Raw genomic sequence first — 27,264 nt, 5'->3', positions numbered from 1 at the left:
ACTTTCTTCACATTGTGCATCCCATATGAACACTTTACCCTTACACGTCAACTTGGTTAACGGAAGTGCCAACTTAGAAAATCCTTCAATAAACCGTCTGTAGTAACCGGCTAAGCCTAAGAAACTTCTGATCTCAGTAGCTGACTTTGGAGTCTCCCACTATAACACAGCATCTACCTTAGGTGGATCTACAGCAATGCCACTGCCAGATATGACATGTCCCAGAAAACTGACTTCTTTCAACCAAAATTCACACTTGGACAACTTCGCATACAATTTCCTTTCTTTCAACACTTGCAATACTGTCTTCAAATGATCGGAATGCTCTTGCTCTGATTTAGAATATATCAAAATGTCGTCTATGAACACCACGACAAACTGATCTAAATACTCATGGAAAATACGGTTCATATACTCCATGGATACTCCTGGCGCATTCGTAACACCAAATGGCATCACTGAATATTCATAATGTCCATATCTTGTCCTGAATGTTGTCTTCTGAACATCTTCATCTTTAACCTTAATCTGATGGTAACCCGACCTCAGATCGATCTTGCTAAACACACTCGCACCCACCAATTGGTCCATCAAATCATCTATTCTCGGTAGCGGGTATTTATTCTTAATCGTTACTTTATTCAGCTGTCTATAATCTACGCAAAGTCTCATGCTTCCATCCTTTTTCTTCACTAACAGCACCGGAGCTCCCCACGGCGATACACTTGGTCTGACAAACTTCTTCTCCAGTAAGTCTTCTAATTGCTTCTTTAATTCCGTCAACTCATATGCGGACATCCTGTACGGTGCCATAGAAATAGGTCTAGTACCAGGTACAAGATCAATCGTAAACTCAATTCCTCTTTCTGGCGGCACATCAGGAATCTCATCGGGAAAAACTTCAGGGAATTCGCTTACCACCGGTAACTCATCGATAATGTTCTGATTCTCGATTGACAATGTTGCCATCAACGAGAACATCTCTACTTCTTCCTTCAGCAATTGTCGTACCTGCTTAGACGACACTAAACCAACTTCTTCTTCGGCAGTTGAAAATCTCACATTCTTGTTATAACAATTGATACGAGCATAGTTATATTCTAACCAGTTCATTCCTAAAATTACGTCTAACCCGGCTAACGGTAAACATAATAATCAACAGCAAAGTCCCTGCCAAAGATCGACAGCGGACACTTCAAACAAACAAGAGATTTAGTCACAGATCCTTTAGCTGGAACCTCAAATACCATCTCGCCATTCATCGAAGATAGCATAAGACCCAATCTATCAACACATTCAGCAGCAATAAAACAATGAGTAGCACCAGTATCAATAATAGTAATTAAAGGCATACTATTGATGAAGCAAGTACCTCTAATGAGTCTGTCCTCAGTGTTTGTCTTAGTACCAGCCAATGCGAACACCTTACCACCAACTTGTGCCTTCTTTGGTTTCTGACATTGACTTCCAATGTGTCCTTCTTCGCTGCAATTAAAACACACCACTTCTTTATGTCTGCACTCAGACATCATATGACCAGTCTTGCCACAACGAAAACACTTTTTAACGTCATCAGTGCAGTAAGTACTCTTATGACCAGCCTTCCCACACTTAAAACACACAATCGGAGCAGGAGCACCTCCCCCACTTGTTCTCTGGCCCGGAGCAGCTCTCTATTTGCCCTTGCCAGCTGGAGTGTCATAAGGCTTGCCACGTTGCTGATTCTGCCTGCCTCTTCTATCACTAACAATCTTATAGTGAGCAACATTATCTTCCTCAAAGATTCTACAGCTGTCTATCAAGTTAGGGAAAACGCGGATTTGCTGATACCCTATAGCTTTCTTGATCTCAGAGCGTAACCCATTTTCAAACTTAACGCATTTTGAAAACTCTGCACCCTCTCCATCATAGTTTGGATAAAATTTGGCCAATTCAGTGAACTTAGCAGCATAGTCAGTCACTGACATGTTCCCTTGTTTCAGTTTGTGGAACTCAATTTCCTTCTTACCACGGACGCTCTCAGGATAATACTTTCTCAGAAATTCCCTTCGGAACACATCCCAAGTGATCTCTTCACCTGCAGCTTCTAGTCTCTGACGTGTTGCTAGCCACCAGTCGTCAGCTTCGACTGCTAGCATATGTGTCCCATAACGAACTTTCTGTGCCTGAGTACAATCCATTACACGAAAGATCCTCTCGATCTCTTTCAACCACTCTAAGGCTCCATCAGGGTCATGCTTGCCTTTGAAGACCGGCGGGTTCTCCCTCTGGAAGGTAGCCAAACTGCGAGACCCAACATTCTCACCAGCATTAGGTTGATGTTCCAGGGCTTGAGCCATAGCCTCCAAAGCAGCAGCAGTCGCAACATCGTTTCTCCCAGTCATTTCAACTAAACACTGCAACAGAAACATAGTCAGATAACGAGTTTTAACCACGCTCGATTTGTTAACGACTCAACTACTTGGTCGGACGGACCGACCTGCTTTGATACCAATTGTAACACCCCACTTTCCCATATCGAAAATAAACGAATTATAAATACATAAATAATCAGAGTAATACGAGTAGGATGTCACATCTTCTAAACAATTCAATAAAACATCACTTTATTTAATAGTTCCTCATTAAAATAGAATATTCAACACTGCAGCGGGATTTAAAACATCTTATTAATTCTCATGGCACCACGGCCTCAACAAATAAATTATATCCACTAAACAGGTGGTCCAACGATAGTATCAAAATCAAGATACGTAACAATTTAACATTTAACTGAAAAGAAAACAAAGCACAACGTATCCCAACATTCCCGTGTTACGTATCAGAGCGACTCCTAACACTCGATCAGGTAACACTCGAAAATCCAAGCACTACTCTGGTACCTGGTTATTTGTACTCCCGAAGAAGCACAGACACAACAACAGAAAAGGGGTGAGAATTACATTTAATAAATGCACGGTGAAATATCACATGGTTAAGGAGTAGTATATACACCACGCACAAACACAATCATAAACAGATTCTCACTCCATCAATTACACAACAACATCATTACACGACATTTACAGCCAGTCAGATGAATGAAAATGCAACTATCAACTCTACATGCATGTGGTACCAACAGAGCATAAGCCCTCAACAGTTGCCATTATTTTAGAGGCGATAACAAGGCATAAGCCTTCAACAATGCCAATACAGGCCAACAACAGAGCATAAGCCCCCAACGACATATGTATGCAATATGGACATCTAATCAACACAATTCAACAACACAAGGCTTCAGCCCTCAACTCGTTGCCATTTAGGCCATCACCCAGCTCAACAACATGCAACTATAATTTCATTATTTTGTAGTTACATTCACAACAATCAACACAACTTATCACAATATTTTATGTCCAAAACATAACTCTTACGGTCTCTTTACGTTTACCTGAGTCCTACAATCTAAGGAACTCAGAAAAGGTACTCATCTCACTCAAGAATTAGAAGAAAATCACAAAAATGGAAATTTCTGCACAGTAGCGTAACCATACGCGTATAGCTATTCCATACGCGTATGCCCCTTCCCCATACGCGTTACATACGCGTACCACCAGGACCAGTTTTGCACTAAAAAAAATTCCCATGCGCGTATCACTCTCCCATACGCGTATGGCCTCCCTTCCATACACGTACCATACGCGTTCCACCAGAAGTTGTACTATGCTGGGACATGGCTGCATATCATACGCGTATAGCCCCCTGGGTGTGTCCCTCATACGCGTATGGGCCCAACCCATACGCGTATCATACGCAAACTAACAGGAAAACTGTCTTTCCAAGTCTGCACTCGCACCAGTTCGTTCACACTCGTTTTCATCACTTCCAGTCTGCGATTTCAGGTCCTAAACATCATATTTTTCACCTATTAACTCACACCCTTTATCTAGGTTCATTAACCTGTTATGCTACATCAATTTTAACATGATAACATTCAATTTCTACTCATCAGATTGGACAGTTTTACATTCAGGTTCAATTCCTCTGATGAACACAACAACAACTCAACTGACATTCAAAACCACACCATAATTCATCAATCCAAAACAGAATTTCGTCCACAATCATACAATACTCATTAGTCATGAAGAATCATCATACAAGTCAAATTAATTCACACATCAAAGAAGAAATCAAACATATAAAGTGTGAAACCTAAAGAGGGAAAGGAACCCTCACTACCCTCTCATGTTGTAATCACCATTTAAAGAACCCATTCTCCCCCTTTACCTTAGGATTGAGCTTTGATTTCTTCAACAATGGTGGAAGTCTCCTTCTCTCTAGCCCTAGCCTCTTTCTCTGTTTTCACGTTCTTCACAATTTTTGCCAAAAGAAACTATTCCTTCTAATTTTTCTTTATTTTTATTAATCTCTCACTAATCCTTAATTTGCTACTGGGCTTACTACACACCCTCCCAATTACTAATCACTACTTGACCCAAATAACTAATTAATCATTTTACTACTTACTAAATAATTATTAAACTAATTTAATATTAATTAAAATATCAGTTTAAGCACCAAATACATCAATAATTACGTAATGAAATAAATATCGAAAATTGGGGCGTTACAACTTTTGTGTAAGTCGAGTTCGTGTCCACAAAGAGCTGAGTGCCTATCAAATATAGGAAGTAGCATCTCAGCATCCGCTCTCTGTGTGTAGCCTGCTCCAACTCATCCCCCTCAGCCTGCAGCTCCGCAGTGAGCTCCGCATCATACTGTCTCTGCAGGAATCTAAACCTGACGTGGGCCCCTCGTGTCCTCTCCACCTCCTCAAGTTCGTCATCGGGATCAACCCCTATCTCAACAATCAGCGTCTACTGAGCTTCCGCCTTCGTCAGCCTACTATGACAAAGGAGGGAACCCTTGTTGCACCGCAATTTTTGACCACTGAGATTCCACCATATCTTAAAAATTAAGATCATCATTTTCATCCTAATCATCATGAATTTATTATTCATTAACCCAAAAATACAAAAAAAAAAATTGTTGTTTGTTACTTGTGTCCCAAGACAGAAGACTGATCAAGAAGAAATTGAGCAAATTAGGGTTTTGAGACCCACGAGGAAATTCAACATTATTCTATGATTCAAAGGGTTCTCCAATCAATACCAAGGTCCAAAGATGGGTCAATGCAAGATCAATCACCTTCAAGTTCATCAGAAGCTCAAATTAGGGTTTTGACCTAATTTCACTAGAGGGTTGACTTTTAATCAGGAGATACTTCCAAGACTCAAAATATGATTCAAGGGCATCCTAATCAACATTATAGTCCATCCATATCATTCATTTGAAAAGGACAGCTTGATTCATTTGGAAATCACAAAATTGCAGTTCATTTGGAAAAAGTCAACTGTGCAAGTTAACCTTTGACTTTTGAGAAAAATAGTCAACTATGGACTTTTAAGGATTCAAATCATCATCATATGGATATTGAAGACATTTTGTCAAATAAAATTCAAAGAATTCATCAAGAATAAAAAAGTCAACAAAAAGTCAAATTAGGGTTTTTAAGTGTATTTTGACCTAATTCATGGATCTCCAAATTTTGCTTACACACTCAAAAATCTCCCAAAATGAAAGTTGTAGATCTTGGAAAAACAAACAACCTATCACATTGGAACTTTTGGCTAAAAGTGATTATTTTGAGAGATTTTGGATTAAGAAGGTTTATGTTCAAAAAATTTAGAATTTTTTTAAGTGTTTTCACCTAGTTTTTTCTTAACTTTATGACCTTTTTTCTCCATGATCCAAAAAGAGTTTGAGGAAAATTTCAATAAGTGAATTGAAGTATGTAGCAAGGGTTTTCCAAAGAGATAAGTAGCATGAAAATCCATGGCTCCATCCATGAGATAGGATTTTGTGAAGAAGGCACAATGAACACTTGAATTCAAGAATGAAGATGAATAAGTTATGAACCAAAACCATTTCAAATGCACAAATTACTTTCTTGCAGCCCATATAACTTGTTGAGAGCACCATAATCAGAATATTACACTTGCTTTTGAGCTATAATCCAAGTGTTTAAGACATTATCCAAGTGATCATTCCATTAATGGCACAAGGTTAACACCTTCATTCTAGTAAAGTTAGCTTTATGCACAAAGTCCACTCCTTGAGCCACTACAATGTCTCTTCTGCCTCAAAAGCAAGTTAAAACCCACAATCAAGCCTCTAAGATCAAATCAAAACTTTGCAAGCATGCTTAAAGCTTTGTACCTCACCATTGAAACCATAACTTTCTCATTTCTTCACAAACAAGCAAGATGGTACAAGATCACATGTGAGCTTCAAACTTCTGAGTTTTTTTCCCTCCACAAACCCCAAATCTTGCCTATAAATAGAGAGTATCACTCCCTTGATCAATTACACCAGAATTCTCCAAGTCATACCTCACTTGAAATTCTCCATTTTTCCATCTTTGTACTTTTATAGTGATTCTGAGTTCTAAGAGTTCTGGGTGTCAAACAAGAGTTTGAACAACTTCTAAATACCATTTATAAGCTGTCCATACCTTCCTTAACCTCTCAAAAGCTTCCAAACCAAAAATCCCATTTTTCACTCCATTAAAGTTTTCCTTAAGCTCATCACTAGCCAAAACACAAACCAAACACCTACCAACCAAACTAACCATCCAAATAGCTTCTATTTATCATTTGGAAGCTATCCATAACATCCAAACACTCACCAAAGGCATTGAACGAGAAATCACATTTCAAAAAATCCATTAAAGCACCTTTTGAACCAAAGTTGCCAAAACCAAATTCACTCATGCGTTTTCAGGCCTTTTGTGTTAGATAGCTTCCATATCACATATATAAGCTATCCAAACACCTGTTTTAATTTTGTAACACCTGGAAATAGGTGTTCCAACCATAAATTTTTCTTGTTGTAAGTGAAATCGAATTTTAAGTTGCAGGCACTTGTAGAACATTGTGAGCATTCCAAAAGCTTCCTTGAAGGTCCCTAAAGGTGTCCAGATTGTTGCTACACTTCCAGAATCACTCCAAGTAGAGTTTGATCTCCATTTTTAGAGGTAACTTTCTTGAATTCGAGCTTTCTCTTTTGTGCCTTGTTTGTTGTGTTTCTTGATACCATTGTGTTCAGAAACATGTAGGGAGTAATAGCCCTAAACTTTTGGGGCTTAATTGTTTGATTCAAGCATTTAATTTTAAATTTGATTTTTAGGGTTCATTGCTTAAATCCAGAAATTCACATGTTTGAGTATGAATAAATTATTGTTAATGGCATGGTTAGGTTCGTAGTTGAATTCTGAGCATGTTAGTGTTTTAAATTTCTGAAATTGATGCACATTTGAGAAAGTTGGAAATTTAGCCATGGTGTTGTTGTTGCTGTTCGTCACGAGGAAGAAGAAGATGGTGATGGTGCCATCTCTTCAATTTAAAAAAATGACTTCTTTTTATTTTTATTGCAAGGTATATTACTAATGAATACATCGTTTAGTACAATTGGCAAGGCTTGTGTGTTTGTGTGCACGTCCATAGGGTCTGGGGTTCGAATCCCCCTCGCCGCAGACCTTTTTGCTATTTTATTTTTTTATGTTTTCACAACTTGTTACATGTTGTATTAAACTGGACTCACTATATTGACACCACGCGCGCGCGCAATTGGGTTGGCTGTAGTTTTGTGCATAGCATTCTAGGTCTTGAGTTCAAGCCTTAGTTGGACCAATTCTATTTTTTTGCAACTTGTTTATTTTGGTTTTCTCACAACTTTGAAAAATCCTTAAAAATAGAAAAATATTTCTTTTTGACCCCTTCTTTTTTATGTGATTTATTTATTTCATGTATTTTAATACCATGTTAAAAAATCCTAAAAATATTTATTTTATCATCATTATAAAATTAATCAAAAAACATGTCTTTTATGTTTAAAAATCAATTAAAAAATGTTTTGTTTTGATTATTTCTTCAAATGAACTTTGTGTATTTTTGTACATATTTGTTTAGGGTTAGAATAAACTGTCTTTGACTTTCTTCATGTATCCTTAGACCATTTCTCTTAAAGAAATTGATATTTAATAATTAAAATCAATTAGGTTTAGGAGTTTATGATTAAACCCTAATTCAAAAAAACCTTAGGTTTAAAACCCTAACCAAAAAAATTTGCAAGATGTTGATATTTTCTTATCCATGTTTATTTGTACATACTTGTTGATTTCTTTTAATCCATGCTTTGTACTTAATTGTTATTATCGCTTATATGTTTTGTTTATCTAACCCCATGTTTATGCATCATACTAATCATTCATCATTCATACATGAGTTTGAATCCAAGGGTTTAGATACATCCATCTCTCTTACTTATTGATTATCCTACTCACTTGTTTGTTCTTGTGTCAGATGATATCACACACACACACACTTGAGGCTTTCATTGTTAATTGCTTAAGTTTGTTGCTTTGTCTAAAAGGATGGGAATGGTATTGACTAAATTGTCAAAGGTACTCCAAATCTTTTCCAATCTCTTTTACTTTTTTGTTAAGTATTTTAAAGCTTTTCACTTGCTTATGGTTTTGTACTGTTAAAGCTTAACCAAGCCCTTTGTTTTTTAAACCTTGGTACTAAGAGTAAAATTATTCCCTGTGAAACTATTCTTAGTCCATTGACCTTTGTATTTTTAAAGCTAGGTATTTTTTTTGAAACCTTGGTGTTAAGAGAAGAATTTTTCCCGGTGAAACTTCTCCTAACCCATTGACATTGTATTTTAAAGCTTGGTCCCTTTTTTGATTTATTTTAAATTTGTTACGTATTTTAAAGCTTAACATTTTAAACTTATTAGGTATTTTAAAACCTAATCCCCTTTTTAAACTTGTTAAGTATTTTAAAGGTTAACCCTCTTTTAAAAAAAACTTGTGAGTATTTTAAAGCTCACACCCAAAAAGATTTTGTCCACTTTGGACCCCCTTTTTTTCCTTTTTTAAAAGAGGAACTATAGAAGCTCTGACTTCCCTATTGTTAAAGGGGTATGTAGGCCTAAGACGCGATGTCTTATCAAGCTCACTTTCAAAACATTCTCTTCCCATCCCCACCCTCTATTACAAACAAGTTTTTCACATAGGTTTTTCACAAAAAGGGTATTTATAAACAAAAGACAATAACACAAAAACAAAGAGGTTCCCATGGAGTACCATGGATATGAGGGGTGCTTAAAACCTTCCCCTTGTATAACAAACCCTCCATAGCCAAAACTCTGATAAGTTTATTAGTTTTGATTTTAAAAACTTCTGTGGGTTTTATTCGCTCTTTCACCCATTCCTTTTTGGAAATAATAAAGAGCGGTGGCGACTCTGTTTAAAAATGAGCTAAGTCTTCCCATGACTTTAGTCTCACCAATTTTACCGCTACACCCTGATAGGAAGATGAGCTAGGCATGTCACATCATCTAGGGTGATGGTAATCTCACCGTGGGGTAGATGAAATGAGGATGTCTCAGGATGCCATCTCTCCACAAAGGCTGCAAGCATACCATTATGTATGGTATCGTAACCGAGCATGCAGAGGTCCCTCATGCCTGAAGCGCCAGTACCTCTTGAAACCATGTCTCGTCAAGTTTTGCGAGATCTTTAATCTTCCGCCATGGTTGTAGAACCTCTGGGATCCCTACTCTGAAATTTTTAAAAACTTAAAACAATTAGTAATAAGCAAGGTAAAAAATGACGCAAATAAAAAGTAATTAACAAATAAAATGTACCTCTCCATCCCATATACGTCTAGTTGCATGCTCGTCATACTCTGTCAAAAGGGATGCGTCTACAGGACCCCCAGGGTACCAAATAGGCTCCGACACATACTCATCCCCGTGGCCCTGCGTAGGTGGCACATCAGATCCTGCATCAGGAGTAGAAGTAGAAGTAGTGCCACGACGACGTCTGCGGGGTGTTGGCATCTGTGAAGAACCCTCAGGATCGTCATGAGGCCTCCGTGGTACAGTAGTAGAGGGGGCAGGAGATGGTGAAGGCCCGACGGGTGAAGGATCAGGTCCAGTTGAAGCAGGTGATGGAGAAGGTATGGCTGAGGCGGGTGTATGAGATACCGTAGGTGAATCAGGTGGAACAACTACTCCATCAGTGACCTGAGATACCACATGTGACCGTTCTCGTCGAATGAATGCATGTTGTGCGGTCCTCCCATGAATGTCTCTATCCGGGCCGTGGGTCATGATGTCTACATTATCATACAAAAAAGCTCGATTTAGATACTAAGTATTTATAAATAAACATCAAAATAAAAACAGAAAATTACTCTTCCGTAGATGCATCTACGGGAGTATGTTATTTACAAAACACTGGATTTTTCCGTAGATGCATCTACGGAAGTACCTTTGTTTCAAAAACATTGGGTGGTTCGTAAATGCATCTACGGAAAGCCCCAACGTTCATCTCTTCCGTAGATGGACCTACGGAAGCAACTGAAACTCAGAAACGCAACAAAGGCGTCTGAGTCAGTCCAGCCACTACAAAACCTATTTTTGGTGGCTTGATCATTTGTTTAAAACGTCAAACAAATCCTATATTGTCTCTAAACACTATTGCTAAACCTATCAATTCATTTCTACTCCTAAATATCACATTCCAATTCAATTTCAAAACTACTCTAAATTAAATAAAAATTAAAAAAACTTACCGATTAAAGTTGATGTTGATGTTGCTAAACCTTGTTTGAAGTTGATGTTGACAAGAGATTTGAAGTAGAACTTGAAAGAGATTTGAAGTTGAACTTGAAAGAGATTTGAAGTTGAGAGAGTATGAGGAGATTTTGTGTTTGAGTTTGAAATGAAGAGAATGAGGGAGGGGAAAGGTCTGGCACGAGCTATAACACCAAACCTTTCTGTAGATCCACATACTGATACATAATACTTCTGTAGAAGCATATACTGAACAAAACAACATTAAAACAAAAAAAAGTGCTTCTGAAGATACATCTACGGAAGCATGAGGGCAAAATAGACAATTCGGTGGTGCGTAAGAGGGTCATGAGGTTGAGAGAGAAATTCTCTATTTTTATTTTTTAAATTTTTAGTCTCTTTGAAAATATTTAATCTTCTAATTCTTAAATTAATTTTTTTTATCCCTATCCAATTTTTTTTACGTGAAACTTCAAATCAATATTTAAAAATTAGACTGAACCGTCCGGTTCAACTGGTTTGATCAAAAATCGGAGATGGTTTCAGTCTGGTCATATTTGTAAAATTGCAGGTGGGTCAAAATCAGAATAAAACTGAAAAAATCGGATTGAACCGTTCAAAACCGTTCATACCAAAGAACCGAAGCCAATTTATTAAACTGTTTGGTTTAAAGAAATATTTTTCATTGACCAGTTTAAGTATTTTTTTAATAAAAAAAATTAAATGGATTAATATGTGAGCATCATTATTTAAAGTATTTTTTCTTCACCAAAAAAAATTATCCTTTAACACAAAAGAGCAACACAAATTTCTAAGTTATGTTCAATTGAGTCCTTATTTTATTTTTTTATTATTTCTTTTAATTCCTAATATGTTTTAAAATAAATTGAACTCAAAATTAATTAATATATTATTAATTTCATAATTATTATTATTTTTAAGAATTGATTGATTAATTATTATTTATAATGTTTATATTTTAAATTGTATTCAGGGAGGGTCAATATTTGTTAGCTAAGTAAAACAACCAAAGAGCCACAATTTGTCTGGTTAAATTTAAGGGAGCTTTTACGGTTTTGATAAAGTCATTTTAATTGGTCAATAGAATATTAGTGAAAGTTGAGAAAAACACAAGAAGTGGGGTTGAATTGAGTTTTCAATAATTTTTCCTTTCTTAAAACTTTTACGCAGAAGCTTGAGAAGCTCTTGTTTATTAGAAGCTTTGCATTCTTATTTATCAGAAGCTTAACATTTCTTAGAAGCATTCCACCTTCTTAGAAACTTAAGTATCCTTAGAGCTTCTCTCCGAATGATGATCAAAATCTAATAGACAGAAGTAAATAACACATTCGGTTTATACTAGTTCACTTGAAAATTATCAAGCTAGTCTAGTCCACCTGCCAAGGTGATTTTGCCTTATTCAAGGTCTTAATTCATTATAACCAATCTGATTACAATTGCATGGGCTCTCCGCCGATGACTAACATAGTGACCGACCCTGTTAGTGATCTCCTAAGAATTCTGACCTACCCAGTCCCCTGAGAGATATAACGATCATTGACTTCTTAAGACTCTGATCTACCCGATCTCCTGAGAAGATTTCACTATGACAACCTATCACACTCTTCTTGAGTAATTTTGACTAACACTATAGTCACTCAAGGATCATTCAACATATAGTTGAGAGTTTGTGTTTACATATTTTCTTCTTACAAGCAGATTACACACCTTTGAATTACAAGAGATGTCAACACAAAACGGTTAAGCAAGTTATGAGCAAAAACTCCTTGCTTTTACGATGATTCTACAAAGATGAAAATGATTACAATTTAATGTAGCATCTTGTAGACTTCTTTCATCTCTTCTTCTATTTGATTAGCTTCTGCATATAAACTTAGACATTAGCATTAACTAATTTGCCTAATAGCATTTTGAATTAGTATAAGCATCATCTTCTCTTTTTGTCATACGCTTCTCAAGTATCAGCTTCTGAACATTTGTCTTCTTTTTGCATGTGTTGATTCTTGTCAAATTGTGTTGATTGAATTCCATTCTAGCCAAACAAAAATTACCAACTACAACTACAACAGCCGTTATAGCGATATAAACATCAGATGCATCAACAATAATAATAACATTAATAGCGATACCAACGGCACCAATGGAAATACCCTTGCTACTACATTTCCTTCCTGACATATGCTTTTCAAGGATCATTCAAGAATGAATTTGAAGGCTTAACATTTGTTTGGCATCAAGATGGAGGTACCATAAAAGTTAGTGGTAGAGATATACTAAGTGATACATGGCATGTGCAAATGGGTCACTCTAAGTGGGTTGATCTTGCTATCATGTTTGGAATGATTTTTGTTTATCGTATTCTATTCTTGGTCATCAATAAGATCAAAGAGAAGTCAAAACCTATTGTTCCTACCGTAAATGGAGCCCAAGCAAAAACTTTCTCCATAACCAATATGGATGAACTCTAAATAAGGTTCTACAAAGATCATATGTATCTTACTTGTACTATGGGTGTGGGTTGTATAGTTCAAGTAATATATAGAAAGCAACAAGCATCATTATGTTATGATTGTTAGCACCATTGTGACATCAGAGAGTATAAATTTGCGAAATCATGCAGAATATCCCAGCATCTACCTCAAAATGCTTCATGTTATTGACCTAAATAAATAAAAACAATATACCTCAATGGTTTGATGCAAATTACAGGAGACTTGTGAACAATGATTATCGATTTTCATCCCTTAGGGTTCATATTCAAATTTCAACACCTTAATAACAACAAGTAATACCATCATGTATGGTTTCTAAATTCTCATTGAAGAACTCATTGTTCAAAGTAATAGGTGAGAAGAACTCACTTACATGTATCAAAAAATTTTAGTCTCTTTAAAAAAATAATCATACTAAATTATAATCCTAAAACTTCTTCCCGCCAAAACTATACTAAATTATAATCCTAAAACTTCTTCCCGCCAAAACTTTTCACTAATTTTTCTTATCAACTAATTAAAACAAAAAATTACTAATAATTAAATAGTAATAATAATATAATTAATTAATTTCTTCCATAATTGATTTCCCCACGTAATTTGTCATGATCCACACACCTCTCAAATAAAACTTCTCACCAAATACTATTTTATTCTTCATATTAATTCATATTTTCTATTATTTTATTTATTTATTACTCTCCTCCTTTCCAAATGTCTACAAAATATAAATTCAAATATTTTTTTTTATAAATGATAATGATTAAATAAATTTATAGTTCTCTAGAAAAAACTAACCTACATGTTTTCCATTAATTCCTCACTCAACAAAAATTAATTAAATAAAAAATTAAATGGAAAAAATTGTATCTTTCTTTCTATTTTTTTTTTTTATTTTGGCACCAAAATTGGAAATTTCCATGCTATTAAATGAAAAAAAAATAATAATATTCTAACTCATCTCCACGTCTATGTTACATCTCTTCAATTTAACAAACTTTTCACCACTTTCCAGGTTCCATTTAATAAATTAAAAAATATATATTTAAATAGTATTACCCCATGTTCCCACTAAAAAAAACTACCTTCTGTACCTCTCTTGGTAATGCATATAGAACGTGGTACATACTACATAAATCAATACATACACAACTCATATAAACAAATTGATTCCATAACTTCTCCTTCTACTTACTTATATCGACCGCATCACATCTTATTCAACATTTTCTTTTAATTTGGTGATCAACACATCTTACTAATACACACACATTCATTATGTCTAGGAATATGAATTTATATGTTTATTTTATTACATTTGCTTAGACTATAATCATCTCACTACAATTAATCCACTTTTCTATATGTTTATTCCATTACATTTGCTTAGACTATGATCATCTCACTATATTTACTTTCACTAGATCACAAGGTAACTAACTGTTCTTCTCCATTTTATATTTTTATTAGTTATTTATTTTTATTTGTTCATAGTATATCCTATAATTTTTAGTTATGATTATTTGCAGTGACTCTGAAGCATTTTAAAAATGCATTTTTTAAAACTAAAAGTAGTTATTAAAATTTTATTTTGGTTAGCTAATTTTAATTGTGTTTATTTACAGGTGATTTTAAAGCATCCTAAAATTCTTTCTTTTAGTAAAACTATGACTAAAGAAATCAAGTTGTGAAAGTGAATTTGAAACATTTGTTGTCACGGGTAAAGAATTTATATTTTTAATTTCATTTAATGTTTTTACTTTCTTATTATTATTATTATTCAATATTAGTTTATTTTACTTTCTTTTAATTTTATTGATTGTTGCCAAATTTTTTTAGATATAAATTTTCATTACATTTGCTTAGATTGTCATCATCACACTACATTTTTTTTACAAGGTAATTGTTCTTCTTTATTTTCTATTTTTATGATATTTATTTTTATTTGTTCACAATGTTTAGTTGTGATTATTTGCACGTGATTCTAAAGCATCTTAAAAATACATTTTTTTAAAAATAATCATTAAAATTTTATTTTTTATTTTTATTTTTGTTAACTAATTTTAATTATGTTTATTTGTAGGTGATTTTGAATCATCTTAAAATATTTTTTTAGTAAAATTATTGCTAAAGAATTCAAGTTGTGAAATACAATGAATTTGAAGATGAATTAAGATATTTGTTGTCATGTGTAAAGAATTTCTATTTTCTTTATTTTTACTTTCATATTATTACTGAATATTATTTTATTTTACTTTCTTCTAATTTTATTGTTTGTTACTAATTCTTTTTCAGATATATACATTTTGGAGCATTTAAAATATTTTCTACAAAAAGTTGGGTATATATGTCAACTTTTACACAATAACTCTTATAAATGGTCTATTTTATCATTTTGCTAACTTATATAACTTTTAATTTAAGTAGTCAAATAATGCTACAAAATATAAAAATAATTAGTTTATATTATAAAATAAAGAAAAAAAAATAATAAAACATGTATATCGATATATTCAAAATCATTTTAAAAATATAATAATTATTAATAATAATTCAATTGAATATATCCGTGCATCGCACGGGTAAACGTCTAGTTAATCCTTTAATCCTCATATTTTTTTTTTAGGTTTTTTTATCCCTCTCCACTTTTGTGTATTTGACACCTCTGCTTTTGAGTATATGGCATTACGTGATTAAATATACTTATTTAAAAGGGAAATTCTTTAAAACCCATGAATTTAAATTGGATACAAATACTTTTAGGTCATGGTCGAATTATTTTTTATTGAACGATTGACTTTTTTTTTTTTTTTTTATAAGCTTTTGTACGATTGATGCTTTATGGAGGATTTCTTTACACTAATGTAATGTCATAAGGTTGAAAAAAAAATCAAATTGCCACATTTTAAAATGAAACTAGTTACATGCTACATTCTACATAGAAATTCACTTCGGATATAATCATAAATGTATTTTTGGTTATTTCCACTTCTATTAGGGCTTATTCGAATGATCCCAAATATTTCTTTAGCTCACATAGTTTTAAATTTTAAATTTATACTAATATTTATATTACACGTCTGCCAATTGATCATAAGAGTTGACAAAGCTTTTGACGATGTCTCGTGATTCAATCTTCTCCCTGACAAAGTGACAGTCTATCTCAATATGTTTGGTCCTCTCATAGAAGACTGGATTTGAAGCAATGTGCAATACAACTTGATTATCACAAACAATTTCCATTGGTCTTGATTCTTCAATTTGAAGTTCCTTGAGCAACTGCTTTAACCAAATGAGTTCACATGCCATGGCCCTATATTCCGCCTCGGTGCTTAATCTTACAACTATATTTTGTTTCTTGCTTTTTCAAGATATAAGATTTCCTCCAACAAGTACACAATATCCAGAGGTGGATCGTCTATCAATGGGTGACCCTGTCCAATCAGCATCAGAGTATTCAACTATCTGAGCATGTCATTTATCTTCATACACAAGACATTTTCATGGAGCACATTTGATGTATCTCAGAATCTGAACAACCGCGTCCATGTGTTTGTGGCAAGGAAAATTCAAGAACTGGCTTACCACACTAACTGCAAAAGAAATGTTTGGATGAGTGACTGTGAGATAATTCAACTTTCCAACCAATCTCCTATACCTTCCTAAGTCAGACAGAGGCTCCCCCTGATTGGATGGGAGTTTGACACTTGGATCTATAGCAGTATCAACTCGTTTAGCATTCAACAAACATGTTTCTTCCAAAATATCCATAACATCCATAAAGGCCTTGAGAAAATCCGAGGCCAATCGTTCGTCCTGAAATCCGATCCTGCAGGCTAACATTAATATTAGTGAAGGAGGCAATACAATCAAGAGAACGAGTTAAACAACTGAATGAAAGTAAATTAATTGGACAATTAGGTACATAGAGAACAAAAGTAATAGAGAAAAGGTAGAATTTGAATAGTGCCAATTCCTTCGGATCGGGTTTGAGAACCATTGGCAGAAGTTATAGTAGGTAAGAAACTAGAGGTAGAGAGAGAAAAGCAAAGATTTTACTACCGGTAACATGATTAGAGGCATCAAAATCAAGGACCCAAGGTCCAAGAGAAGATGATTGAGAGAGACAAACAGATGAATAATCAGTGTGTGCAAACGAAGCAGTAAAATATGAGTTCTGATAATTCTGATACCACATGAAGAAATCTTCTTAGTTAGGCGTAAAGTTCTGAGGAGTAGCCATGAGTATCTAAAGAGAGAAAATATCACGCGGACCGGGTGAAAGGCTATGTTTGAACTGAATCACAATTTTCCGTGAGTAAAAAATAAATCTGAGACCGGATCTGGAACAGTTGCGCGGTGGCGAATGAGGCAGTGAAAAAATTGTCGGGATCGAAAGAGGCGCTTCTGCCGGCAGAGTTAGTTTGCCGGAAGGTCGCCAGGAACAATAATGACGGCGGCGGTGGGCGACGACATTGCGGTGATGACCGGAGAATTTCGAAAATTGATGCCGGAATGAGTCGCGACAGTGTATGGAAGACAATCCAGAGTTATGACACGGTTTGTCAAAAACTTCTAACTGACAGTGGGTCAACCGAGTAAAGTACGATGAAAAGTACTTCTCACTGTAAAAGACATTTGAATAAATCATGTGTTTTGAAAAGTACTACGGAGACTGTATTATATATAGAGATGTTGCAGTTAATTACATGATATAATAGATGTGAGACTATTCTATATACATATATTCTTAACAACATATATATATATATATATATATATATATATATATATATATATATATATATATATATATATATATATATATATATATATATATATATATATATTTCAATACTTTTGTAGTATATAAGGTCGAAAACGTAACACACCGACTATGTTACATAAATGATAAATTTGACCTTCCTTTATCTATTTATTATTAAAAGAGTTAAAATCTTTTAATCAAATTATGTTTTTAATCTTTCATTGATCAACACTACATTGATGCATCGGTAACTCTTTTAGATATATCTGAGATTTGTCAAAAAAAAATGTATAAGGTGTGTCAAAACAAACAAAAAAATTTCTTTTGAAACACTTCTCTAAATTATTTCACATTTGCTATATGTATGTCATATAGGTGTCGGACATTGATTCAAAGAGTGTCAATGTAAAGAAAAAACCATTGTTTAAAACACTTATTTGCGTTTTTCAACACGTATGAGTATCATACAAGTGTCGAATAGCTACATATGTCAAATACCACTAAATAATGTACCCAAATATATGGTGCATCTGCTGGTTCTAATTTAATTCAAAAACTGAGTGGGTGGAATGCTCAAATTCAAAACATGGCAATCAGTCACACCATAAGGAAGAAAAGGGTCCTAATTTAATTCAAAAAATTGAGTGGGTGAAAGACTCAAATTCATAACCCTTCTGTTCTAGCGTGCACACTAAAATAATTTGTTACTCCTATCTTCTAACCATAAATAAATATTTCTAATTAATGCTGACAAGTTTTTTTTTTTTTTTTTTGACAGAAAATTAATGCTGACAAGTTGAAAAGCTTTTTCAGGCTTAAATAATTTGTTATCAACTGACCATTAATTTATCCATAAATAACCATATGTAATTGATGCACAATGTGCACAAGTTGAAAAGCTTCTTTCGTACGAAAATGATTTGTTATCTTCTAACCACAAATAACCATATGTAATTGATGCAAGAGTACACAAGTTTAAAAGCTTCTTTCATACTAAAATAATTTGTTATCTTTAGAACATAAATTTATCCATAAATAACCATTTGTAATTGATGCAAGATGTGCACAAGCTAGTGGAATTGACATGGATGGTGGTGATGAGGGAGAAAAGGGTGGCATTACTGTGACATGGGAAAACTTGGAGGTCATTGTTACAAAGAATAAAAAACAAATTCTGCATGGACTTACAGGTTATGCCCAGCCTGGGAAGCTTTTGGCTGTAATGGGTCCCTCAGGCAGTGGCAAATCCACACTCCTTGATGCCTTAGCAGGTGATTAGATTAGTATTAGTAGTCTACTGAATTTTTTATACATGTGTGACCAATGAGTTTGAGTCCCATAGCATATTATTCTTCTCATTCATATCCTTTCTTTTAACTATTGACTCTGTTTGGGAGTTGCTTGTTGAAAGACTAATTTTATTGATGTTTGGACTAATGAAATTACTCTAGAATCGGTTTATGTGACAGAAAAAGGAAGCCTATCATACTTCAGAGGTGAAAGTATCTTCCTTTTTCTTGAAGCTAAATTTGTAGTATAGTTTTCTTTTTAAGGCAAAAGGAATTAGTATACTTGTTATTTGTAGTATGTTGTGATTGGAAGCTATTTATTAGACAATTATAATATGATTCAATCAATATTGCAGGAAGATTGAGATCAGACATACAACAATCGGGGAAGATTTTAATCAATGGAAAAACACAAACACTGGCTTATGGAACATCAGTAAGACAAAAATCCTGAGTACTACATCAGTCCTAAAAAAAGCAACAATCTATTGGTAGAGAAAACTAATTATTTTAGAAATCCTGAGTACTAACCTTTTTCCCACCATGAAAATTCAGGGTTATGTAACACAAGATGATGCTATGCTGTCAGCTTTAACAGCTGGTGAAACTTTATACTACTCAGCTCAACTTCAATTTCCAAACTCAATGTCCATAGCAGAGAAGAAGAGACAAGCAGATATCACACTTAGAGAAATGGGCCTGCAAGATGCTATTAACACAAGGGTTGGAGGGTATGGTTCTAAGGGCCTAAGTGGAGGACAAAAGAGGAGACTAAGTATTTGCATTGAGATTCTAACACGTCCTAGACTTCTTTTTCTTGATGAACCAACTAGTGGACTTGATAGTGCAGCTTCCTACTATGTTATGAGTAGAATTGCAAGTTTAAGTCTAAGGGATGGTATTCAAAGAACAATTGTTGCATCCATCCATCAGCCGAGTAGTGAAGTTGTTGAACTTTTTGATTACCTCTGTCTTCTTTCTTCTGGAGAGACAGTCTATTTTGGTCCAGCTTCTGAAGCAAATCAGGTTATGAACTAAAATCCATGTAGCACATTGATTTCAAGTTGACAAAATACATATAGTGACACTTGATTCAGTGCAGTTTTTTGCTTCAAATGGTTTCCCTTGTCCAACTCTCTACAATCCTTCTGATCACTACTTAAGGATCATAAACAAAGACTTTTATCAGGTATTTATGCAAACCCTCGAGTCTAAATAGTATTTATTTGAAAGCATTAGTAATTTTAGAAGTATTATAAGCTACAATAAAATTAAAGAGAGTTACCAAAGAAAATCAAGTACTGAAAAAATAAATTCTATCTCTAATTTCTGGCACCAAACTATAGCAGAATTAGAGATGGATTTCATTTTTTCCCTTTCTATTTCATCGCTAATGTAATTTGTATATAGTAATATTTTACAGATATATATACAAACTTTTCTAGATTAGAAGGCACAAGAGTCAAAACAGTTGAAAAAATGAAACATAATGGATTAATTAACTTTGTTTTCAGGACATTGCAGAAGGCTCAAGTAAAGGATCTATTACTGAAAACGCAATTGATGTCCTTGTAAATTCTTATAAAGGGTCTGAAATGAAATTTCAAGTTCAGATTGAGGTGACAAAAATAAGTAAATGTGTAAGTATATCATCGTGCATTCCTAAGTTAGACTTAGACAAGAAAATCACAATATAATGTACTTTTCAAAGCCAACAATGAGCATAAATTCTACTATAGACCACTTTGGTAGATGGCTCAGAGTAAACTGATACCTGAAAACCGTTGGAAACTCCATCAACGATAAACACCTCCTTCTGGAAGTAAAGTTCTGGTCTCCTTGTCGACACGACTAAGACACAAACTTGATCAGTGTTGGTTTGATAAATATAGAAAAACAAATATAATATGGGGGACCATGAACTCCTACTTTCAATGGGCGTTGTCGATAGTCATTAGAGTTTCAAAGTTATTTTAAAGTATTGATCCACCATAAACGCTTATCAAGGTGATCCACCACAGAACCCACCTAAACTGTAAGATTTAACGTTTTGTTTTATGAAATTGTACGTACTAGGATTTGGGCGCAATGAGGAATAGGAGGACACATGCTCTATTTCTGAGTCAATGCATGGTTCTTATAAAAAGATCTTCCCTGCAATTGTATCGTGACATCAGCAACTACTGGTTACGTCTTGTTGTCTTTATTGCAATAGCTATAAGCCTAGGCACCATCTTCTATCAGGTCGGCTCAAGTAAGAGATCTATTCAGGTAAAATATGAAATTATAATGAAAGTATACTTTGAAAGACAAATGATTATTAATGATTAATGTAAATAAGCCTCAGCATTAAATTTAATGAAAATGCTAGAAATATCTTTTAAGTTCCGCCAATTTTAATATAGAACCTAAAAAATTTAGTAGAACCAGTGTCAATTTCAACCTGTAAAGAATATAGTTTTGGAAAGAAGTATGCTAGAGAATAAATATAATACCAGTATTCCCAATGATTTATATATTTGAGCTGTAATTGTTTTCTCGTATGTGGCATGCATCAGGTCAGAGGATCACTACTTTCATTTCTGATGTCTGTCCTAACTTTCATGACACTTATTGGGGGATTCCCGCCGTTGATTGAGGAAATGAAGGTAAAATTAGTATCTATTTTAATTGAAGCTTCAGTGCATTGAAGTCTAGTAGTCACTATTGTATCAAAATTCTAAAAGATTTGGATTCATCATCAATAAATAAAGTGGAAAGAGAGTAAATCAAGAATTGAATTTTTGCACACTTTCAAGATTTATTAAGATGCTCATGCAATACTCATATTTGGTTTGTCAATCAATTGTTGATAATACTCACTTTACACTATAAAGCGTGTAACTTTGCGTACAGATGCATCTATGCATCTGTTTTCATTTCTAACTAAAAAAGTTTCCTTCCACCATATTAGGTGTTTGAACGGGAGAGAATGAATGGGCACTATAGCATTACTGCTTTTCTCATTGGCAACATATTATCTCCAATTCCTTACATGCTAATGATCTCACTCATTTCTGGAGTAATAGTGTGTTACCTTTCTGGACTACACAAAGGAGTAGAGCAATATCTATACTTTGCTTCTATCCTATTTGCCATTATGATGTGGGCTGAGAGCCTTATGATGGTTGTGGGAAGTATCTTCCCAAATTTTGTGATGGGAGTGATCATTGCTGGTGGAGTTGAAGGACTTGCAATTTTAACAGCTGGATTCTATCGACTTCCTGATGATCTTCCAAATCCATTATGGAAGTACCCTTGCTACTACATTTCCTTCCTCACATATGCTTTTCAAGGATCATTCAAGAATGAATTTGAAGGCTTAACATTTGTTTGGCATCAAGATGGAGGTACCATAAAAGTTAGTGGTAGAGATATACTAAGTGATACATGGCATGTGCAAATGGGTCACTCTAAGTGGGTTGATCTTGCTATCATGTTTGGAATGATTTTTGTTTATCGTATTCTATTCTTGGTCATCAATAAGATCAAAGAGAAGTCAAAACCTATTGTTCCTACCGTAAATGGACCCCAGGCAAAAACTTTCTCCATAACCAATATGGATGAACTCTAAATAAGGTTCTACAAAGATCATATGTATCTTACTTGCACTATGGGTGTGGGTTGTATAGTTCAAGTAATACATAGTGTCATATGAAATTTGTAATGACGCAAAGCAACGATTTCCCAAGTTTTATGATAATAAAGGCAAATTCATAGCTATATTTGTTGATAGCATCTAAATAGAAAGCAACAAGCTTCATTATGTTATGACTGTTATCACCATTGTGACATCTATGAGACATGGAGAAATTTTGACCAACCTCATTGAGAAATTCTTTAGTCAATGCTATTAGATGGCTTAAATCCATGTTTTGAACTCTATGGTACCGGTATGGTTGGGTTATAAGTTAGAACTAAGAACTCTACAGTCCAACGAGGTTTTTCTCGAGTATGACACATATCACTCCGTTCTCATGTCGAAGAGTGTTTGTATCATTCCTCCCTTATCAAAGAATGCTATGTCTTTATATGTGTCTAAATTTGATGTTAATATGTTTCCATTAAAGCATATTTATCAATTGAGATTGTAGTGAAGGTAAAATATGATTTTTCAAAGTTCTGAATTGACTCATATATAAGAAATAAACAACCCTCAAACCTATTTAGGTTTAACTAAACCGATTCACAAAGTTAACAACTGCATTTTAATTGATTCACAAAATGCTTTTCAGTTCGTGAACGGATTCAGAGAGTATAAATTAGCGAAATTATGCAGAATATCCCAGCATCTACACCAAAATGGTTCATGTTATTGACCTAAATAAATAAAAACAACATACCTCAATGGTTTGATGCAAAAACACAGGAGACTTGTGAACAATGATTATCGATTTTCATCCCTTAGGGTTCATATTCAAATTTCAACACCTTAATAACAGCAAGTAATATCATCATGTATGATTTCTAAATTCTCATTGAAGAACGATTTTCCAAAACGGAAAAACCAAAAATCAAAGTAATAGGTGGGAAGAACTCACTCACATGCATCAAAAATGGGAGAATAGCTTCTCGTTGGAATCATGAGTCACAAGTTTCTTAAGCGCGTGTAACAGAGGAACGAGTTGATCTTCTCTTCTATCTTCCTCTGCAATTGGGGATGGATAATCGAAATCTCTATTTTTTTTTTAAGAGAATGTAAGTTTTAGGCTTTGTTTGGATTGATGGAATCGGATGGAGCGGAGCGGAATGGAATGAAATAAAATGATATTCCGTTGTTTGGATAATTTAAAAACAGATGGAGCGGAGTGGAAAGGAGTGGTATGGATTCCATTCCATTCCATCACTTACCACCATATTCCTTCCCCTCCGATTTGGGCGGAATGAATAATTTGTCTTATTCCGTTCTTAAATTTCCAAACAATGGAATGGTACATTCGTTCCGCTCCGTTCCACTCTGCTCCATCCCACTCGGCTCCATTCCATTCCACTCCGTTTATTTTTTGATATCCAAACATACCCTTAGTTCCTCGCAAAAACTTTAGAAGTCAAATTAGTCCTGAAAAAAAGTAGTACTTATTAAATCTCTTATACTCCCTCTGGTTCCATTTATAAGAAAAGATTATCTTTTTTAGATACATTGAATAAATAATGTATGTGGACAACATACTATCTAGATACATTATTTATTCAATGTATCTAAAAAGATTATATTTTTTTCAAATCGGTTTTTTTCTTTGAACCGTGACTGGACTGCCAGCGAAAATCCATTTTACTCCTCACAAAAAAGGGAAAGTACAAATTAGTCCCTGAAAAAAAAAGTCCCTATTTAATTCTTTACAAAATTTAATTAAGCCATGTTAGTCCAGCTTTTAATATTTTTTTAAACGGTTTTTTCTTATTTTCTTATTTTTAAACCGTGACTGGACTATTATTTTACGACCTTTGATTTAAAATTATTTGTGAAGGAATTGTAGATAACTCATCGCAGTACCACAATGTTCTTTTTTTTTTTTTTTGGTTTCAGACTTATGGATGGATAACTACGGTTTTTCTTGTTATGTATTGTTGTGTATTGGGTGTTATTGTTTCTATTGTTAATGATAATTTAGGAAGGTTTAGTTCTGCTGCTGTGGTGATTTAGGCTAATTTTTTACTTTTGTAAATAATACTTGTGGCGAAAATAATACACATGATATGTTGGAAAAAAACTCAGACTCTGAAGGCCATGTGCAAAGGAACTTAACCTCTGACCCGTACTCAATTTCTGAAAGCAGGTCTATCTTGTTAAGTCCAGTCACGATTTAAAAATAGGAAAAAATTCATTTGAAAAAAATATTAAAAGAGAGACTAACATGACTCACTTAAATTTTGTAAGGGATTAAATAGATATTTTTTTCTTAGGACTAATTTGGACTCTTTTTTTGTGAGGGACTAAAATGGGTCTTTATTGACAGTTCAATCACGGTTCAAAAGTAAGAAAAAAACCGGTTTGAAAAAATATTAGTAGAGGGACTAACATGGCTCGGTTAAATTTTGTAAGAGATTTAATATAGACTTTTTTTCTCAGGGACTAATCTAATCTCTGCCGTTTTTGTGATGGACTAAAATGGACTTTCACTCTTTTTTTTATTTATTTTACAAATCATCGATTCTAGTAACACTCTAGAGTCCAATAACAGTTACACAATTTGACTAAGAGATTTTCTTTACATACCCCTCTGTGGGGAGAATCGAAGGTGAAAACCCAAAAATATCACCCCTACTTTGAAAAATTCATTTCTAAAATAATTTTTTTTCCAAATTTTTTCAGAATTCGGAAATATTTTTATACTAAATATAACAAGTATACTGTACTTTCATACAGTTTGATTTTTCTTTTATCTTTAATAATTATATAAACAGTCCTTGTTGTATTTTATATGGTGTAAGTATAAGGGTAAAAAATTTGGTGTAAAAATAACAATCTTCAACTAAAAAAGAATAGTCTAACCAAATGGTGAATAATGACCTCCATAGGTTAGTTGTACATGTGTTCTATTGCGACGAGTCCAATAGTTTTTTTTTTTTATAACAAATTGTTAAGAATAAACTAGATTACTTTTTCTCTAATATATATTTTTCTCTAGAACAAATATTAATGCTATGTTTGGTTTGGCAATGAGTTTTAGAGAATCACGATAAAAAATTATGTTTACTCAAAAACTATCTTTTGTAGTTTCACTAAATCACGGCTGGAACATGTCTTAGATGTGCGTTTGATGGCAGAAAAGTCAAACCAAACAAATACTAAACTATTTTTTCAAATTTAAGTGTGAGATGATACAATGGTTAAACATTGCTCTTTTTTTACTCAAATAAATAAACAATCGTCTTGTTTCTTCCTCATTATGAAATCATGAAAATATAATAAAATTAAGAAATCAAATTAAAAGAAGAAAGACATCATTACAATTGTATCTAAATGTGTAATTCAACGAGAATAATACAAATATAAATATAAAAATAGAAACAATAGTGACACACTGGTAAGTAGAACGAAAGAAAAAATACAGACTTTCATACACCATACAATCCAATAAATATAGCAATATCATTACAACCTCGAACAATTTAATCACACACGATAAAGAAATGATGCAATGTCTATTGCACGCAAAGATAACAAGCGAAGAAGTGTTTAAGGATTCGAGGTTGAAGAAGGTGGTGGGGAGAGAAATGGGATGGAAGGGAAAGTGGTTGGGATTGAGGTGGGAATGTTGGGAAGTGAAGTGACTGATGGCAATGGTGGAATATTGAGAGTTGGAATATTTGTAGGAAAGGTAGGAAGTGGTGACATAGTGAGTTTAGGAAGAGATGGAATGTTAGTTGGCACTGGCAATGGTGGAAGACTTGCTTGAGGCAATGTTGGAATTGAAGGCAAAGGTGGCAATGTTGTTGTTGGTTTTGGTAAAGTGGGAATGTTAGGCAAATTAGGCTGTTGTGAGGTTGTTTGCAAAAGATGGCGGGCTTCTAGGCACATGCTTGACATTGTCACAACAACAAGTAAAGTTGTGATGTAGGATTTGATTGAGGCCATTGATAACTTGATTAATTTTATAGGACTTTGTGGAGTATTTCTGAAATGAGAGAAGTTGGTTTGGGATTTAATGAGTAGTAAAGGGATAGTTAATGATCTTATATAGAGTGAGAGATATTTGGAGGAAGGGTATTTGTTAGAACCATTTAGAGCTTTTTCAATCTTATGTTAGTTCAATTTCCTAAGTTCCACTTTGACTAAGGCATTTGGTGGTTGGCCTAGTAGATTACTTATATATATAATTCGAATATATGATATTTTTACGAATTTGGCGACCAAGAAAAAAATGTAGTTGCAAACACTTTGTAATATCTAAGAGTTGGTAATCTTATTTGGGTTCACCCTTAATTAAGAGCTAAAATCTTAATACATTTTTCCCTTCCG

General features: G+C 34.0%; 2 protein-coding genes and 2 long non-coding RNA genes across 10 annotated transcripts in view; 1 reads left to right on the top strand and 3 right to left on the bottom strand.

The window, feature by feature from the left end:
• The window catches only part of LOC131637822 (uncharacterized), a 28,799-nt gene extending 15,315 nt beyond the window's left edge, over positions 1 to 13,484 (bottom strand). Inside the window, exon 1 of the long non-coding RNA XR_009294491.1 lies at positions 13,398 to 13,484. This is a non-coding gene — a long non-coding RNA (uncharacterized LOC131637822). The remainder of the gene's footprint in view (positions 1 to 13,397) is intronic.
• A 5,463-nt stretch (positions 13,485 to 18,947) lies between these two features.
• Positions 18,948 to 22,875, top strand: LOC131637819 (ABC transporter G family member 1-like). Its single transcript, XM_058908397.1, has 8 exons — positions 18,948 to 19,244; positions 19,619 to 19,698; positions 19,818 to 20,288; positions 20,365 to 20,451; positions 20,777 to 20,902; positions 21,339 to 21,533; positions 21,821 to 21,910; positions 22,216 to 22,875. Exons 1-8 carry the CDS (start codon positions 19,058 to 19,060, stop codon positions 22,873 to 22,875), a joined length of 1,896 nt encoding a protein of 631 aa, XP_058764380.1. The 5' UTR covers positions 18,948 to 19,057.
• LOC131637821 (uncharacterized) lies at positions 19,563 to 24,058 on the bottom strand. 7 transcript variants are annotated; one of them, XR_009294488.1, is made up of 5 exons: positions 23,843 to 24,058; positions 23,645 to 23,732; positions 21,758 to 21,871; positions 21,037 to 21,525; positions 19,563 to 20,420 (listed from the first exon to the last, which is right to left on the bottom strand). It is a non-coding gene; the product is annotated as an uncharacterized LOC131637821 (long non-coding RNA). The 7 variants fall into 7 exon arrangements; XR_009294485.1 differs by having other exon boundaries at positions 23,847 to 24,055; XR_009294486.1 differs by lacking the exon at positions 21,758 to 21,871 and having other exon boundaries at positions 23,847 to 24,053.
• Positions 24,059 to 26,359: 2,301 nt separating this feature from the next.
• On the bottom strand, positions 26,360 to 26,933 carry LOC131637820 (protein PELPK1-like). The gene has a single exon (XM_058908399.1). It carries the CDS (start codon positions 26,878 to 26,880, stop codon positions 26,482 to 26,484), a length of 399 nt encoding a protein of 132 aa, XP_058764382.1. The 5' UTR covers positions 26,881 to 26,933; the 3' UTR covers positions 26,360 to 26,481.
• Between the last annotated feature and the right edge of the window lie 331 nt (positions 26,934 to 27,264).

This window comes from Vicia villosa, unplaced genomic scaffold (assembly GCF_029867415.1).
Source record: "Vicia villosa cultivar HV-30 ecotype Madison, WI unplaced genomic scaffold, Vvil1.0 ctg.002086F_1_1, whole genome shotgun sequence".
Classification (NCBI taxonomy): domain Eukaryota; kingdom Viridiplantae; phylum Streptophyta; class Magnoliopsida; order Fabales; family Fabaceae; genus Vicia; species Vicia villosa.
The sequence above is the reverse complement of the archived record's forward strand: the minus strand, read 5'-3'. Positions and strand labels throughout refer to the sequence as shown.